Source organism: Syngnathus floridae, chromosome 7, assembly GCF_059516105.1.
Source record: "Syngnathus floridae isolate MCC-2025c chromosome 7, RoL_Sflo_1.0, whole genome shotgun sequence".
NCBI lineage: Eukaryota > Metazoa > Chordata > Actinopteri > Syngnathiformes > Syngnathidae > Syngnathus > Syngnathus floridae.
The window spans coordinates 10,195,487-10,212,052 of record NC_142419.1 but is presented as its reverse complement, the minus strand read 5'-3'; the positions used below and the strand labels follow the sequence as shown (position 1 = coordinate 10,212,052).

Genomic DNA, 16,566 nt, shown 5'->3' with positions numbered 1-16,566 from the left:
CGACACCCCTGGTTCAAGTGAAAAGTGCCACACCCACCCTCACCCCCACTTTCTGATTGGCTGTTTGATCTGTGACGTCATTCAGCCACTATATTAGGTACACCGCCATTTTCAGGTGTACCTAATCACAGGCCACTTCATTAGGGAAAAATCATGGTCAAAGCTTAAATAAAAGTGAAAAGTGCCACACCCAAATGTCTGATTTTTATGTTTTAATTGGCGAATATAAAAACAAGGAATAAAACACCAGACAAGTTTTAACATAAATGTTTATTTAAAAAAATAATAAAATAATAATAATAATAATAATACATCCGCCCCATATATATACGGCCATGCCATGGCCAACACGTTCACTGACTGATCCGTTGATGCACGGGAAGGCAGTTCACCCATTCGGGATTCATTCCCTCACTGAGCCGTTCTCGCGATGAACTAGAAATGCAAATCAGTCACTCACTGACTCGTTCACTCACAGATCCGTTCAGTTGGTGAACGGGAAATGCAATTCACGACTCGCTCGTGAACGGAAAGTTACGTCATTTTCTTCTTCGTTTTGTTTTACGGCGAGGTGGTACCAGCGTCAATGGGCATTACTGACACCTACTGGTTGGAGTAATATGAACTGAAAAAAGACGAATCACTTTAGGAAGTGATTCGTTCACTCTCGTTCCCTGAAGGAAATCGTTCCTTTGATTCAGTTCACTTAAAAAAATGGAATGCACATCACTGGAAGGGGGGGGGGGGGTGACGTCATATCCTCCATGAACCTCACCGCACGTCACTGGTGTGAAATGAAACAAAATTACTCCACAGACATTAAAATACGTTATTGGCCTTTATTTAAATGTCCCATGAAGCTATTCTAATAAAACAATTCTTATGGACGAAAATGAGCATGTTTTGAGTAATATGTAACACATTGTTTCTGTCAGCCATTGTGACATTTTCCACCACAGCAAAATCTACAATCAGTAAAAAAGTCAGTGAAAACTTCAAGTTTTCAATAAGAGTAGAAAGGCTACTGTCAATATATAAATATACTGTATAGTTAAAACCTGTGAGTTTTATTATGCCAAAGTTTGAAATAGTCTTAGGAGTTCAACTTCCAATGCAGCTGACAAATATTTTATTTAAGGTAGTTTCTGCTGCAGTTTAAAATGTCTAATAAGCTTTTAAGAGTTGAATAAAAGTCAGTTCATCAGTTGTGTGGGAGGAACTCAAGTGTTCCATGTAAACAAATTATGTAGGATATGATGGTTAATTTTCATTCAAAGGCAAAAACCCATTAGATTTATTGTCGGAATGTAAAACGTTTTCTACAAATGTATGAAATGTAAGTTCCTGTTGAGGCGGCGGTTAATCAGAAATTCAAGAAACCACATGAACACGTAAGTCCATTCATTGAAATTATCCCTGAAAATGGTGTGATAATAAGCATGCCAGGCCACTAGTTGGCAATGTAGAAACACTACACATTCTTAAAATAGATTTAGCTTTGCTTTTGTGTGTAAGCAAAGTGGTCTCAATAACAGTGTGGTCCAAAAAAACAAAAAAATAACAGTGTGGTCCAGCATTGATGCTTTGTTTTTAGTTTTTTTTGTACATTGTAAGTCACCTGCGTCCATTATTATTTTCTTTTGAGGTTTTAAAATGACATCGGCATGTAAACAAACAACCCAAAAGACTTTTTTTTTCTTAGAGAAAATAAAATTGGATGCATCAGAGCCATAACGGATAACATTTATCAGAACCCAGCAAACTTTTACACATCAGCACAACATTGTGCATTCAGATAATTTAATGATGTCGCGCGAAGAAAAATAGTTGTCGAGCAGGAGAACACCTTTCTAGCATTTTTCTCTCTGTTACTGTTCTGATGCTCCCTCGGAAAGTGCAAAAATCCTATCTGTATAAAAGGGGCTTAAAGGATATTTGATGTGCTTGATTGTGGTTAAGTAGTCCCGAGTGATCCTCGCCTGTTTAGGTTCTGTGTACTGGAGCTGAGTCCTCGATGGTCAATCAGGCGGCGGGACTGAGCCACAAAAGCAGAACTCAAACTGGTATCAAGGCGTGTGCATTAACAACTTTTGCTTACCTGGCTCTCATCCTGATTTTCTCCGCTGCCGACATTGAGCACGTTGAGTGAGTTGGCTCTTTTCATCCTGAAAACAGGAAGCCACGTAACAACCTTCAGTGCTTAATTTCATTCAGTTTCACTGCATACAATACTGCTCAATATTCATGCTGCCTTTTTTCTTCATACTGACTTCACATCTCCCGGCAATATGTAAGTGTTTATATTGTATTTTTAATAATCACAGAACTGTCAAGGAGACTTGTTAGTATTTCATTTTGACTGTTGACTTGTTGCTACCTTTGCGTACAGACAACTGTTACTTTACCCAACATTCCTTGGGGTAGCTTCCTCAACGTCGACTCCCTTGAGCTTGCGTACCAGCTTCTCGCTGCTTCGCCGTATAGACTCTCGCAGTTTGGTGAAGGAGCCGCTTCGCCTCAGCGGGCCGTCCGGTTGCCCGGCTTGGTCGCTGCCACCTGACCAGCTGGGCTGGGCGTCGCCTGGACAACCGAAGAGGGTGGAAAAAACATTGGATGTTATGACAACGATCCAGCGATTACAAATAAGTACAAGGAAAAATAAGACTTTAACACAAAATTTTAGATAAGAAAAAAAAATCCAGATACAGTGATTCCTCATTTATTACGGGAGATGCGTTCCAGAACCACCCGCAATAAATGAAGATTCTCAAAATAGAAGGGTATATGTATTTGTGTTTTTCAATATTGTATTGAAATAAATAAATAAAGATCCCTGAAATAGAACGATACATGTATTAACTTGTGTCTTTTTCATTATTGTATTGAAATGTACAATAAGTGGTGTTTCTTGTTGGCCGCTAAAGGACATGTGTATTGCAGGTTTATTTGAAGAGTGGTTTACCTTGTCAAGCAAAGCAATATATATAGTTGTCAGGGTAACAATTCGGGTTACCTTGCACAGATCCAAACTCCTTCTCGTGCGCTCTGGTAAGGATCTCCTTGTAGAGTGCTTCTGCTTGTCGGTACTTGCCCTGCTTGAGGTAACAGGACGCCTAACAGCAAGAAGAGGAAGATAAGGGGCTTTGGTTACATGACAACATGGCTTTGGACTCACCAGGTTGTTTTTGGTCTTGGCCACGTTGGCGTCGTCGGGTCCCAGCTTGCTCTGGTAGATGTGTAGCGCTCGCTCGTAGTAGCGCTCCACCTCCTGGTACTTGCCCTGGTTCTGACACAGCAGCGCCAAGTTGTTCAGCTGCTTGGCCACGTCGGGGTGCTCCATGCCCAGCACCTGCCAAACCACGCAAGGTACCACTGGGCCCATTAATGCAGGATCTCAAGGCAATCATTGCAGTTTATTTGTCAGCAAAATTTTGTGCTTTGCAGTTCTTACATCATAAGGGGGGGGGGGGGGGGGGGGGAATCACAAAAAATACTTAAATAATAGCGTGAAAACCAAAATCCAAGAAAAAATTAGAGGTGTGCAAAAAAAAGCAAAATCGATATGGGAACAATATATTAGAAAATAAAAAATGAAACATTAAATTTATCCATCCGTTATCTGTACACGCTTATCCTCACGAGGGTCGTGGGAGTGCTGGAGGCTATCCCAGCTGATTATGGGCAGTAGGCGGGGGACAATACAAAGATTTAGACCATAAATAAAGGCGGAAGATACAATCTAAACTTGTATTTAGAGACCGTGAGATTTCATTTTAAGGCCTCGGTTACTGGGGCTTAAGCTCAACTTCGCTCACCTTCTCTCGGATCTGCAGCGCTCGCTTGCACAGTGGCTCGGCTTCTGTGTATTTGCCTCGCTTCCCGTAAAGCACTGCCAAGTTGTTGAGCGTAGCCGCCACCTACAAACACACACGCACATACACAAACAAAGTAAGTGTCAGAAGCTGTTTGATGATGCGTGTTCGTGTCTAACTTACAGCTGGATGGTCCATTCCCAGTGTTTTCTCCCTGATGTCCAGGGCGTCATTTAACAGGTTGGCAGCTTCTTTGTATTTGTTTTGGTCTCTAAATATAAAAAATAAATCTTACAAAATAAATATATATGAAAAAAAAATGTGTAAACAAAAAACGTTTTAATTTGAAGAGCAAAGATTGTAAATGGCAAGTCAGTAATACATTTGGATGACATCCAAAGAAGGCTTGAGGAATGCTAATAACAGGCTCACCTGTACACCAGTGCCAGAATGTTTAACATGGTGGCCACGTCAGGGTGGGTGTGGCCCGACGACTTCTCCAAGTCCTCTAAGGCCTGTGTGGAGTGTTTCAAGTTTGAGTCATATGATCTTAAACGCATTTCAGTCAGATTTTAACCCCCACGTCGGCAGCGCAGCGGTCACCTGTTTACAAAGCGGCACAGCGACCTCGTACCGTCCCTGTGAAGCGTACTGGATGACGAGATTATGGAGCGTCCGAAGGCGAGCCGGAATCTCGTAGCCTCCTTGCTGGGCTGCCGCTGCCGCGCTGCTGTGGTGGTGCTGCGAGGTCGACACTTGCCGCACACACAACACACGTGCATTTTCAAGTCATTTTCATCATTCAGTTTGGTCTGTGTGCATGAGTGTTACTTTGTGATGGCTCTTCATCCTCGGCAGGGAAAAGGTCATCCAGAGACTCTTTGGAAGATTTGTTCTTGTCATCCTGGAAATATTTGACAAAAATTCCAGCAGAAGACACAACTATTATGACAAATGCACAAAAAAAATAGGAAACTAAATCGGTGAAAAAGGGACAAGCATTAAATAGCACCCAAAATACTAGATTAAAAAATCTATTAGAAAGGCATAATGTACATAAAACTACGTGCTACTAAGATTTGTCTCACCGGTGGCGGTGCCTCCTCCTGGTCATACTTGCGTATGGAGGCCATGAACTGCAGATGTTTATTGTGTTCCTCCAGCGTCACCATGTCCTGCTCTCGCTCCTGCAGACGCTGCTGGGCGCCCGCCAGCTCGTCACGCAGCCATTGGTTCTCCTGACACAGGCGGCGCACCTGAAACGGACGCAAAACAAATGGGATGAACCACCTCGTCTTCTTCACTCTCCTCACTGCTGCAGTCTCCAGGCTCACCTGAGCTCGCAGTTTCTGTTTCTCGGCCTCCAAAGAACTCAAATGAGCTGACAGCGCCATCATCACCTGATCGCACAACACACAAGTAATTTAGTAATAACAATTTATTTCTACTGCTTGTTGTCTTTTTTTCTATCCGCCCGTCCCTCATGAAAGCACCCAGGTCATAGTTTGGCTTTGTAATAGTTTGGTTGGCTTTTTGTGTAGGATTCAACCTGTGCTTCGCTGAGTCCCAGCTCGATCCTTTCCAGCGATTGTCGTATGATGCCGCTCTTCTCTTGTTCCACGCTGCCGCCGCCTTCAACCGCCATTTCAGGACTCTGGGCAGCCCCCCGCAGGCTCTCTAGCAGGCTTCGGTTCTCTCCTCGAAGTGCCTCCAGCCCGGCGATCACCTGCTGCGTGCTGCACAGGATCTCCTCCGCCGACAACATGGCCGCACCTCCTTGTGTGCTTCAAAACGAAAATTCCAGACACATTCCGATTAAAACAAGAAAATGGGTATTCCGATGAAAACAATAAAATTTGTTTTCAAGTTAAATTTCTTTATACGCCATTAACAAATTATTGACATTGCATTATTATTAGCTGGCATTTTTTTCAACGTTTTTTTTTTTTTAAACGTGACATAATTATGTTTCTGTATAATTTAACAGTCCAGCAATTTGCATTGTGTAGTGTTTTTAAATCATCTGCCACATGCTGTAATATTCAAAACATAGTAATAGAAAGAGTTAAAAGTTGAAGGTTAAATGATACCACACAAATTTGTTGCACTTGGAAAAGTGGAATGATTTGTGACCCATTTTTAATTAAAATTAAAAAATTGCCAAACATGTTATCCTAGAAATTTTTATTAACATTTTGAATGCTATAAATATGTAGTTTGTTTAATTTATAGTAGTAAAATTGCAACATACTTTTCATTATTTTAAAACACGCACACACACACACACACACACACACACACACACACACACACACACACACACACACACACTTAAAACTAGTAATAAAACTGTTACTTTCCTGCATTGAATTGCTTTGGTTGACTTGCCTGATGTATTTGTTCTAACATTTAGTTTTCACTTACATCCAATGACATCATACTTTAATAGAAGGCTGCTTCTTTTATCATCCTCCACTCACACTAAGTGCAAAGGGCCCGCAAGCGATAAACAATAATAATTCACACACAACTCTCCTAACCTCAACATTGCGAGTCATTTATGGGCACAATGAAGTGAAGTTTGCCATAGAACAAGTAACATATGCAACCATTTTCAAGTTCGCAGCAAAAGTAAACAAACACAAAGACGTAGGTTCATTTCCACTCCCACTAAAAGTTATTTTTAGCCTACCTGCTAAGTCCACACTCCGCCAGGACCTCGTCTGCTTTATGCCCTGCGAGCAGATGCTGTTTTTACATTTAAGTGAATAATATTTAGGATTTGTGCGACATTTTTTCCCGGTTTATGCGATGCTGAGAAGCTTGTAGGTATTAAAAAGTACTAAAGGTGTAAATGATCCACCTGCTGCCTCCTCAACTAGCAGCAGTCGTGCTAACATCAGCTGGTATCCACATCCGGTTACGAATATGACGTCAAAAAGTAAATTATAAGAGCACGCCACAACACCGGGAAGTAACGCCCTAATTTAAAAAAATATTCACCTTCTAAAGTACAATATTAATTGTAATTACGTTTCGTACATAAGATGAAATAAACCTAAAAAAATACTAATACACAATAAATTAATATCTTATTCTGGAGGCAAAAGCTGCCAACTTCCTGTAATTCTCCCCAAGCTTTGTGACAAGAGCGCTTACCTGATCCCATTTTTTCCCAGCATCCAACGCAGCTAAACGACGTCACCTGGATGATGAGCTTCTCAAATGTCAGCATTGTGAGAAGTACTATAATATAGTACTTATTATAATTTTTTTTTTTTTTGCAAAAACAGAAACTAAAAAAATCCCAAAACTAAGCCCAAAATATATTCGTCAGAATTTTTTTCCAAGTGAATGCAATATACCTGCGTTATAGTTGAATTAAAAAGAAATAAACAAACAGACAAATAAATAAATATGCAATAAACATGCAACTGTGTGTGTGTGTGTTTGTCTTTGTGTGTGTGTTTTTAATCCTAGTAAGATTCTGAGGCGTTGGGGAAATTATTATTGTTACTTACAGCTACTTAGTCGGGGGCTTAAACAGCCAATCCATAGAAAAATGTGAGCAGATTGTCGTTAAAGTCACATTGTGTGTATGTGTTATAGGACCAGGGTGACCGTTGACCAACAGCTCAGTTGCAAGGTGGCGACCATATGAGGTCACTTCAAATACCTGGGGTTGTACAGGCTTGTCGACTCGTCAGCTTAATTTATTCAGAATGTTTTGAGCTTGAAGTTGACTAGTCATTAATCACATTTTAGCTTGGGGAGGAGGCAGAGCCGCATGAAATGAGAGCATCGGCTTACCTGATTTAAATAGTCTTCTTTTTCTGAATGGGCAGTTTAGGTAAGTGAGTGAGAACCAGTAAGGAGTAAAAAAGGCTGGCTGCAGCAAAATTTTGAACTAACTTTTGGCTGCACTATCAAAGTGGAAGATGAGTGAGGAATTCTTCCATCGCACACAAAGAGATCCCTGATTACGGCCTTTTCCATGCAACAACACCCTCAGTAACTGACAAGCATACAATTACCATGCTTTGTTTTGTTCAGTGCAGTAACTTGTTAAGGTTTTTATTCATTTACTTTAAACTCTGGACTTTAATAGACTACATAATAGTTGTGGTACTGGGGAAAAACTGTGCTTTAAAAAGTCTAAATAGGCAACACAATAACCGAAATGTGTGCATTACATACAATCTCATACAAACACACTTGTTTCATTGTGTTTTTTGCATAATGTTGCTTCATTTAGACCTGAAAGCTGAGCGTGAGGAAGCATGCTGAAGATATAACTGATACTTTCTTAAAAAAGATCCATGACATTGGAACCTGTTCACCACGGGATGACCCTCACGCACACCCACAGTTGGACACTATGTAGCAGTTGTGTATTTGTTAGCCTTTCTACTGCGGCGTAGTACGTGGGCCAATGAGATGCATTGGGGAAACGTGTGATACATGATGTATGTACGTGCGTGTGCGTGCGTGCATGTGTGTGTGTGCAGCAGGCAGGCAGACAGACAGACAGACACACAGACAGAAAGACAGACAGAGAGAGAGGTGTAGGATCATTACCAGAGACAGCTGAGTCAACGCAATCCAATCGCGGGTCTGGCGGAGGAGCCGGCACTAAAATAGAAAGTCGTACCGGGGTGCATTGATCAATTTGTTCAGTGAGTACATCCTAAAAAGACAAAATCAGCAACACAACTTTATGTGAAAAAAAAAACACATACACAAGTGAAGCTTAAGCTGTGAATGTGACCATAGAGATGAAACATGACATGGTGTTTGAGAGTGGTATGTGACACTGATGTACATAAAAATACACTGCATGACCACTGAGACTACTAAAACGTGACCCCAAAGGGGGTGCTGCAGTCCAAAGACAATCAAGTATAATATGCCAGAGATATGTTACTAGCATACAAAATGTAGGCAAACACATGTGACACATGTATACTACCCAAAACCTAACCTACCCTGGGTACTGTAGAGTGCTTCGTTGTCGGCTGTGAGTGCGCAAACATCATTAGGGAAGGATGTGTCAGGATTGCAGGGAAAAAATTTTTACTTGACATGTGGACAAAGGCTTTCCGCTGGCATGGCCACTATAACGCAAGAAAAAAGCCCTGTGACAACCTGCTGGGATATATTCTTTAAGCAGATATTTTCATGATTCATACGTGTTAATGTGTAGGTGGAAGAAAGGTAAACAAAGTAGCATCTATTTAATAGTATTTGAATGACAGTTAACAGCTGGGAAGGACGTGGCTTGAGCTATTCAGAGGACATACACATATCATTCAAGTTTTCACAATTTGGAAGTCTTATTTGATCTACTTTCCGTTTTTTTTTTAACCATTCAAATTTGGTTGCTAACCAAAATCTCTCTGTGATGTGGAAATTTAAGACCAGCACTTTGTTTTCTCACATAATGTTATATACCAAAATGTTTTATCATAATGGTCTGTTGTTGTTTGCCATCATGTACAGTAGAATGCTGTATGTATTACTGTTGTGAAGCGTTTTGGTTCATATCATATGGTTATTTGCATTCATGTTGTTGACTATAATGTTGTAAATTAACGTGAAGCATTGCTTGACATGCTGTTCCTGCTTATATAACTGCCCTTGCGATCCGTCAATGTGGGCAGCTGTGGCACTGTGGAGGAAGGGGGGTGTAGTGTGTGTGTGTGTGTTAGGTGGGGGTGTATGCGGATACAGTGAACATCTAAAGTGGGAAACTGGATCTGTGCCACAGTAACATATGAGCAAGAGAACGCGCGCACAAACGCACACATATGACCTTAGTGGTATTGGCAGTGTTATAAAAGTCAGCATGAAATAGTTGCTGTCATTACATCCACACGATATATTGAAAAGTTGCTTGTATGAGCCAGCGTTGTGGAGTTATCGTGGCAATCAGCCTTTGCGTTTAATTTAGGAAGCCACACCAAGGCCTGTTTTGGTGAAACCCGAGCCCGAGGGATGATTTAGAGCACGGACCGTGACACCTGATGCTCATGTGCAGAACAAACTGACGTCTTCTGCTGCAACACAACCCACAGACTTTTCAAAAATTATTTAGTCCCCAGGCTAACATTTTATTTTAGTACAGGGTCTCAAACGGTGGTGTCTCTTGTGAGGTGTCTCACATGTATGCATAATCTGAGAATGATTTAATAAGCGTTAGGTGGATGACTGAGGTTTATCAAATTAGCAGTGGAGCTTTGAGAGCAATTAGAGCAAAGCTTCACAGTACAAGCGGGGGCATTTTAGGACGCTCATCCCATGTCCCCCCCACCCAAAATATTCAGTCTTCAGTCATCAGTGATCCGTTCCATAGCTCAAAAACTGGTAATGAGTCTCGCTGAGTAATGATATCAAGCTGATAATTCACAGGAAAAAGTTCACTAGCTGCCAAAATATTAGAAAGAGCTCAATTACATACCATAATAAAATATACATACACTTGAGAAAATGTGTTGCAGGCCGACGAAACCAAAGTTGAACCTTTTAGTCATAATTCCAAAAGTATGTTCGGGATAAACACAAGCCTTCTCATCAGCAAAAGAGTACTGTGCTTACAAGAGGTGTCCAAATTAATAGATTAATCAACGATGATTTGCTTTAATCGACAATTATTTTAGGAATTGATTAATTGTTTAAAATCAGTGTTTGACTTCAAATTGTCCAAATCGTCTGATTTCAGCCTCCCAACAGCAGAAATTCTCAGATTTTTGTAGTCTTTTCTGACAGCAGACTGATTATCTTTTGTTTTCATCAAAATAAGACATTTACAAGCATCTGCTTTTACTTTGGAAAGTAATGACCAAACAAGCTCCACATACATGGGACGGCAATTGGTGAGGCTCCAGCGAAACATATTTTTGTTCAAGTGGCCCACCCAGTTAGAAGGAGATTGAGCTTCACCAAATCCTTTCAGAGAAATTCTGCTCTGATTATTTGAAGATCATTATCTTTGTCTGATGTTAATCAGCAATTTTAAAAGCACTAATATCAGCCAATTAAATCAGCTGGATGATTAATTGGTGAGGCCCTAGCACAAGGGTGTCAAACATAGTTGAACGCGTATCGTTAAAAATAGTTGAAATTACAGTAGTTGAACATGGCTGAGAAAATGATGTGTACACGGTTAATTGAAACTGAGAACACGCTTGCGAACACATCACGCACAAGCCGGTCCTGCCGACTGCTGCGGGCCGCGAGGTGAAAGGTCTCGACGTTCCTCCTGCAGCTGTCGCCTCCACCCCGGTTCCTTGTTGCCTTTTACAACAGCAGGCCCGCCCGCGTCCAATCACACCAGGGCGGGCCGAGTCCTCCCAACCAGTCGGGGTAGAGGTGGCGCTATAAAAGTCATCATCCAACACCTGGCACACTTGGGCAACCCCTTCATTTGGTGGACAGGATCTGATCCCGGGATCTGTTACCTCTTTCTTTCTCCCTGAGCAGGTAATGAGTCAATCATGGTCTTTAAAATAACTAAATTTGAATTTGTCATTTAGAGAATTGAATGTGCTCAGTCTGTTGGTGGAAATGTGCTGCAAAAATCATAATGACCGTATGTCAAGTCCTCAAGGGTCCTCAAGTGAGATTTGCTTTGAGGTTTTTTTTTTAGTTTAATAAAAAATAATGTAAATTTTAAGATATTTTTACATTTTTGTACTAAATCTTAAATAACTTATTTTGATGCATGAACACAAATAAGTATTAAATTGTAAAACCCAATGGATGTATTGCAACCGAGTGGAAAATAGCTTCCCAAAAAGATAGACAGTTTATAATTTAAAGAGTTCAATTATTATTATTATTATTTGTATAGTATATCAATACTTGTTGTGTTGTAATATACAACTGTAATTTAATACCTGCTCATACTTTTGGATTGTATTTTTTGCTGGACCACAGAACAAGAGTCATGTTCTGAGGTTGGACAAGGTGCAACAGATGCACTTGTCCTTTTTAGTTCCCTGGTAGAAGGTACTATAAAGGGGGCGGGGGTGGCAACTTTGAGACTATTAATAATCCTGCCTGACGCAAATGGGGTCTTTTGGTGGGGAGGGGTAAGTGGCACAGCTGAGAAAGACATTGACAGAGTGAGCCTGAGAAACAGATACCTTTGACTTTTAGCAAGCACTTGGTTTCCACTTCTACCTATCAGGGTGGTGACGCAGAAACAGAGAGGGAGGGGGAGAGGTTAGCGAATAATGAGAAGATATGTCCTCTTTACTCATCAACAAAGCGATTGACGCACTCAAAGAGAACTCAGACAATGCTCAGGGTGCTTCATTCCTTGAAAATAACAAAAACAAATAAAAATCAATAGGTCGTAATTTTGAATATAATTCGTTACAGTCGAAGCAGGAGTCGCAGCCATGGCCAAGAATTGTCACAATGACTACAAGATGAAGTTCTCGGTGGACGATGAGTTCCCCGATTTGTCCCAGCATAATAACCATATGGCCAAGGTAGCATGCACGCACGCACCGCACGCACACACACAAGCCTGTCTGCATGAAATCATCATTCATTTTTATAACAAATACAGACTCACGGTTGTCCTCCTTAATGCAGGTGCTGACCAAGGAAATCTATGGTAAGCTGAGGAGCAAGTCCACCCCCAGCGGCTTTACTTTGGATGACGTCACCCAGACCGGAGTGGACAACCCCGGTAAGCAGAGTTCCAAGTTGCGGTTTTGACATAAAAAGATGCCACCTACCTTGGAATGCTCCTTCTCAGGCCACCCCTTCATCATGACCGTGGGCTGCGTGGCCGGTGACGAGGAGTCCTATGAGGTCTTCAAGGACCTGCTGGACCCCGTCATCTCCGACCGTCACAATGGATATGGACCCAACGACAAGCACAAGACTGACCTGAACTTCCAGAACCTGAAGGCAAGTTCTTCTTCCAAGACTGTACACAGACTTTGAAAACAAGACAGAAATGTCGAATGAACTCAAAATTTCAACTAAGGCAACACATTTGTTTGAAATATTAAGTTGTCTCACCAGTTTTCTGAAGCGGAGTCGTGATTGGTTGTGACCTGAGGCCTGGTAACTCTGAAGTCATTTTTAGTCGACAAGAAGTTACATAATGTCTCCCTGAGATGGATAAAAAGGGTGAATTTTTCCAAAATAAATGACCTTTTTTAGGAAGATTTTTTCTTTACAGTGTGGTTTAGAGAATACATCACCTAATATAAACAAAATGATCTGCAAATACAATAGGAAATTGACTCTTTAGAGTCTGTAGAACCAAATCCTTTCAAATTATTTTTGGACAAAGTGAAGAGTCTTAAAGCGGGAATCAAGTGAAATATTTTCTTTACAAAAATATGTTCCATGTGGACCAACTAGTCTAAATGCACCATTCTGACTAATTTGCATTTGTGGAATATTAACATTTTATCAATCAGTTGCTCAGGGCTCAGGTAACAACCAATAATACAATACTATTTAAATTATTTTAACTTGACTTTGCCTTAAGCAAGTGAATTGTTCTTACACAAAAAATGCCTGGTAAGAAGAAATATCTCTGTTGACTTGATTTGAAATATTTCATTTTGGTTCATTTTAGTGTAGAACGGTGGATCAATGATGTGTCTTGCAATTGTTCTTACAGGGCGGAGATGACCTGGACCCCAACTACGTTCTGTCCAGCCGTGTGCGTACCGGCCGTAGCATCAAGGGCTTCACCCTGCCGCCACACAACAGCCGTGGAGAGCGCAGAGCCATTGAGAAGCTGTCCATTGAGGGTGACTAGCTGGACAACTTTTGTCAGAAATTTAAATTAAAATTTGTTCATTTGTTGACAGCAGAAAGTCAGATATCTCATTACATATTTGGTTTATTGTAAATTTAAAAAAATCAAGTAAAACATTCATTAATAATATAAATATTCTGCTTAAATAATAGCCTCACTAATACATTAATTTAAAGAAGTGACAAAACATGATTATTTTTTATTATAATATTTTACACATTTAATTTTTATTTTGACTAGGTAAGTGGCTAATTCATTATAGTTATACAATTCGGAATGATATTTATTATAAAAATAAACTTTATATTTCATAATCAATGTTTTATATTAGAAAACATTTTTTAGATTGAATATTGTTAATCAATATGTATGTGATCCAATAAGGATTGATGATTATTTTACAATTAAAGTATTTTACACAAATATGTAATATTTATTTTCTATAATGAATAAGTGGGTAATTATTTTAATAAAATGATTTCTTGATTTAATTCAATAATATGAATGATTATTTATTATTCAAATGAAAAATGTAAGCCCTAATATTGTCCTGCCTCCCCCAGCTCTGGCCAGCCTGGAGGGCGAGTTCAAGGGCAAGTACTACCCCCTGGTCGGCATGACCGATGCCGAGCAGGAGCAGCTGATTGCTGACCACTTCCTGTTTGACAAGCCTGTGTCCCCACTGCTGACATGCGCCGGCATGGCCCGTGACTGGCCCGATGCCAGAGGTATCTGGTAAGGGCAGAACAGTCTTCACCAGCTTGAACCGAACAATGACATTATTATTATCATCATTTGAGTTTTCATTTTTGTTTGACCGATTATATAGATCAGTCGATCAAGCGATGGATTGTGAGATGTTGACCGATTTGATTGTGCAGGCACAACGACAACAAGACTTTCTTGGTTTGGGTGAATGAGGAGGATCACCTGCGTGTCATCTCCATGCAGAAGGGCGGCAACATGAAGGAGGTGTTCAAACGCTTCTGTGTGGGTCTGCAGAAGGTAAGCAAAGAACAAACAAAAACAAAAAAAAATTAATCGGTGACAGTGATGAGCCATCTACTTTCTTCTCGGCTCAGGTCAAAGAGATATTCAAGAATAACAAATTAATGACCCAAACGTATTGCGATTGAAACAAAAATTGCTAATTCATTGGTTTGTTAATTGGAATGAAGAGTGGGACTGAATTTATTGACGGATGGTCTTTCCCTCAGATCGAGGAGATTTTCAAGAAGCACAACCACGGATTCATGTGGAACGAGCATCTGGGCTACATCCTCACTTGCCCGTCCAATCTGGGTACCGGCCTGCGTGGTGGCGTCCACGTCAAGCTCCCCAAGCTCAGCACGCACCCCAAGTTTGAGGAGATCCTCACCAGACTGCGCCTGCAGAAACGTGGCACAGGTACCCCATTATGCATGACAAAAGATTTACAGGTCATCACACTTACATATGATATTTATTTTCCTTGAATTATTATAATATAAAATAAAATAAAAATAAAATTATATATAAAATAATTATGTGATTTCTTAAAAAAGTATTATTTCTTCAAATCACTGCAGAAATCTGAAAATAACTCCAAAAATATTACAACATATATTACAGAAAAATAAAGTCTCTCATTTCAATGGCCATACGCGGTTTTTGCTGTTGACGGACGGGGTTCCACTGTACATCACTTTTTGAACGTGGTGGTCAACCAAACTTGAGCTTTCTTCCTACCTCCAGGTGGCGTGGACACAGCCTCAGTGGGTGGCACTTTCGACATCTCCAACGCCGACCGTCTTGGCTCCTCCGAGGTGTACCAGGTTCAGCTGGTGGTGGATGGCGTCAAGCTGATGGTGGAGATGGAGAAGAAGCTGGAGAAGGGCGAGTCCATCGACGGCATGATTCCCGCCCAGAAGTAAACGAAAAGATCAACAACCACCACGGTGACCATGACTGTGTTGTTGCTGTTTTTTTATATACGTATATAAATATCAAAACCAAAACAAAGCCTGGTTGTTCTTTGAGAACATCACTATCTTCCTTTTTCTTTATTTTCCCTTTTTTCTCCTCTGTAACATCCTGGGATCAATCCTCTCTACTTCTCTGGTTGCGAATTAGAACTGGACAAATAAACAAATGCCCCATTTAAAACAACTTTGTCTTGATTTCTTTTTGGGCTAGCTGTTCGCCACAATCTTAAAATGGAGACTGGCCAATGAGAGGAAAATACACAAAAATACAGTAAAACATTTTCTTGGTGGCCTCGCTATTGAACCAGATAAGATTTTGAAGTTTAGTGTCATTTTTTTGTTACTCCAAACAATTTTCTGAATTTTTAAGTTGTCTTTACAGCAAAGGTTTTTCCCAATCTATTCCAAAAATAACTTTTCCAATTTTTCTGAGTCAAAACGTTTTTTGTTAATTTTTTTCCTTAAAAATTAAAATAGTCTAAATTCTGCTTGCAGTATACATTTAAAAAGTCCTTAAAAATACACAAATTATAACTACGTTAGCTCCAATGTGAGCAATGTGCTGTTAGCACAAAACAAGACACATTTTAGTGTCTAAGGCGCTAGCAAGAGAATAAAGCTCTTGTATTATTTCATGCTAACTTAATGCTAATGTTTTGATGTTTGCTAGCCAAAAGTGTGGCAACGTGACCAACAAAACCATTACAGCAGTCAGAATGAAAGCTTGCTTTAAGATCCTGATGGCACATTATTTAATCGTGATAAATGGCCAATATTCTGGTTTGCTTTTGTTTTTAAGTATCATGCATGTGCTAATGCTGATTCAAGGGAGTGAAAAGTGTGTTAGCATTATCCTAAAAATATATCACAGCAAACAGACCAGATACTTTGTAACTACTTTAGGACAGTGACCGTATATCATGTCCAACATTTTTGATTTTCTTTTTTTAATACTAAATAGGATTTTTGTGCCAATTCTAACATTTTGATGCTAGGCAGC

General features: G+C 40.2%; 2 protein-coding genes across 2 annotated transcripts; one reads left to right on the top strand and one right to left on the bottom strand.

The window, feature by feature from the left end:
- Nucleotides 1-825: 825 nt before the first annotated feature.
- On the bottom strand, nucleotides 826-6,750 carry klc3 (kinesin light chain 3). Its single transcript, XM_088380672.1, has 14 exons — nucleotides 6,505-6,750; nucleotides 5,362-5,596; nucleotides 5,147-5,212; nucleotides 4,901-5,068; nucleotides 4,644-4,716; nucleotides 4,416-4,567; nucleotides 4,245-4,327; nucleotides 3,996-4,083; nucleotides 3,816-3,917; nucleotides 3,176-3,349; nucleotides 3,014-3,113; nucleotides 2,406-2,580; nucleotides 2,099-2,165; nucleotides 826-2,035 (listed from the first exon to the last, which is right to left on the bottom strand). Exons 2-14 carry the CDS (start codon nucleotides 5,575-5,577, stop codon nucleotides 1,955-1,957), a joined length of 1,545 nt encoding a protein of 514 aa, XP_088236798.1. The 5' UTR covers nucleotides 5,578-5,596; nucleotides 6,505-6,750; the 3' UTR covers nucleotides 826-1,954.
- Nucleotides 6,751-11,138: 4,388 nt separating this feature from the next.
- On the top strand, nucleotides 11,139-15,750 carry ckmb (creatine kinase, muscle b). The gene is made up of 9 exons (XM_088380674.1): nucleotides 11,139-11,291; nucleotides 12,195-12,307; nucleotides 12,414-12,510; nucleotides 12,580-12,734; nucleotides 13,462-13,594; nucleotides 14,166-14,337; nucleotides 14,484-14,607; nucleotides 14,820-15,009; nucleotides 15,337-15,750. Exons 2-9 carry the CDS (start codon nucleotides 12,215-12,217, stop codon nucleotides 15,513-15,515), a joined length of 1,143 nt encoding a protein of 380 aa, XP_088236800.1. The 5' UTR covers nucleotides 11,139-11,291; nucleotides 12,195-12,214; the 3' UTR covers nucleotides 15,516-15,750.
- The last annotated feature ends 816 nt before the right edge of the window (nucleotides 15,751-16,566 follow it).

Bases quoted from the DNA above. Each gene is read 5' to 3' on its own strand.
- klc3 (XM_088380672.1), bottom strand. From the start codon at position 5,577: ATGTTGTCGGCGGAGGAGATCCTGTGCAGCACGCAGCAGGTGATCGCC. The intron at 4,717-4,900 runs GTGAGACAAATC...AAATATTTCCAG, and splicing joins AGGAGGAGGCACCGCCACCG to GATGACAAGAACAAATCTTC. The intron at 2,036-2,098 runs GTAAGCAAAAGT...TTTGTGGCTCAG, and splicing joins AAAATCAGGATGAGAGCCAG to TCCCGCCGCCTGATTGACCA.
- ckmb (XM_088380674.1), top strand. From the start codon at position 12,215: ATGGCCAAGAATTGTCACAATGACTACAAGATGAAGTTCTCGGTGGAC. The intron at 12,308-12,413 runs GTAGCATGCACG...TCCTTAATGCAG, and splicing joins ATAATAACCATATGGCCAAG to GTGCTGACCAAGGAAATCTA. The intron at 13,595-14,165 runs GTGACTAGCTGG...TGCCTCCCCCAG, and splicing joins TGAGAAGCTGTCCATTGAGG to CTCTGGCCAGCCTGGAGGGC.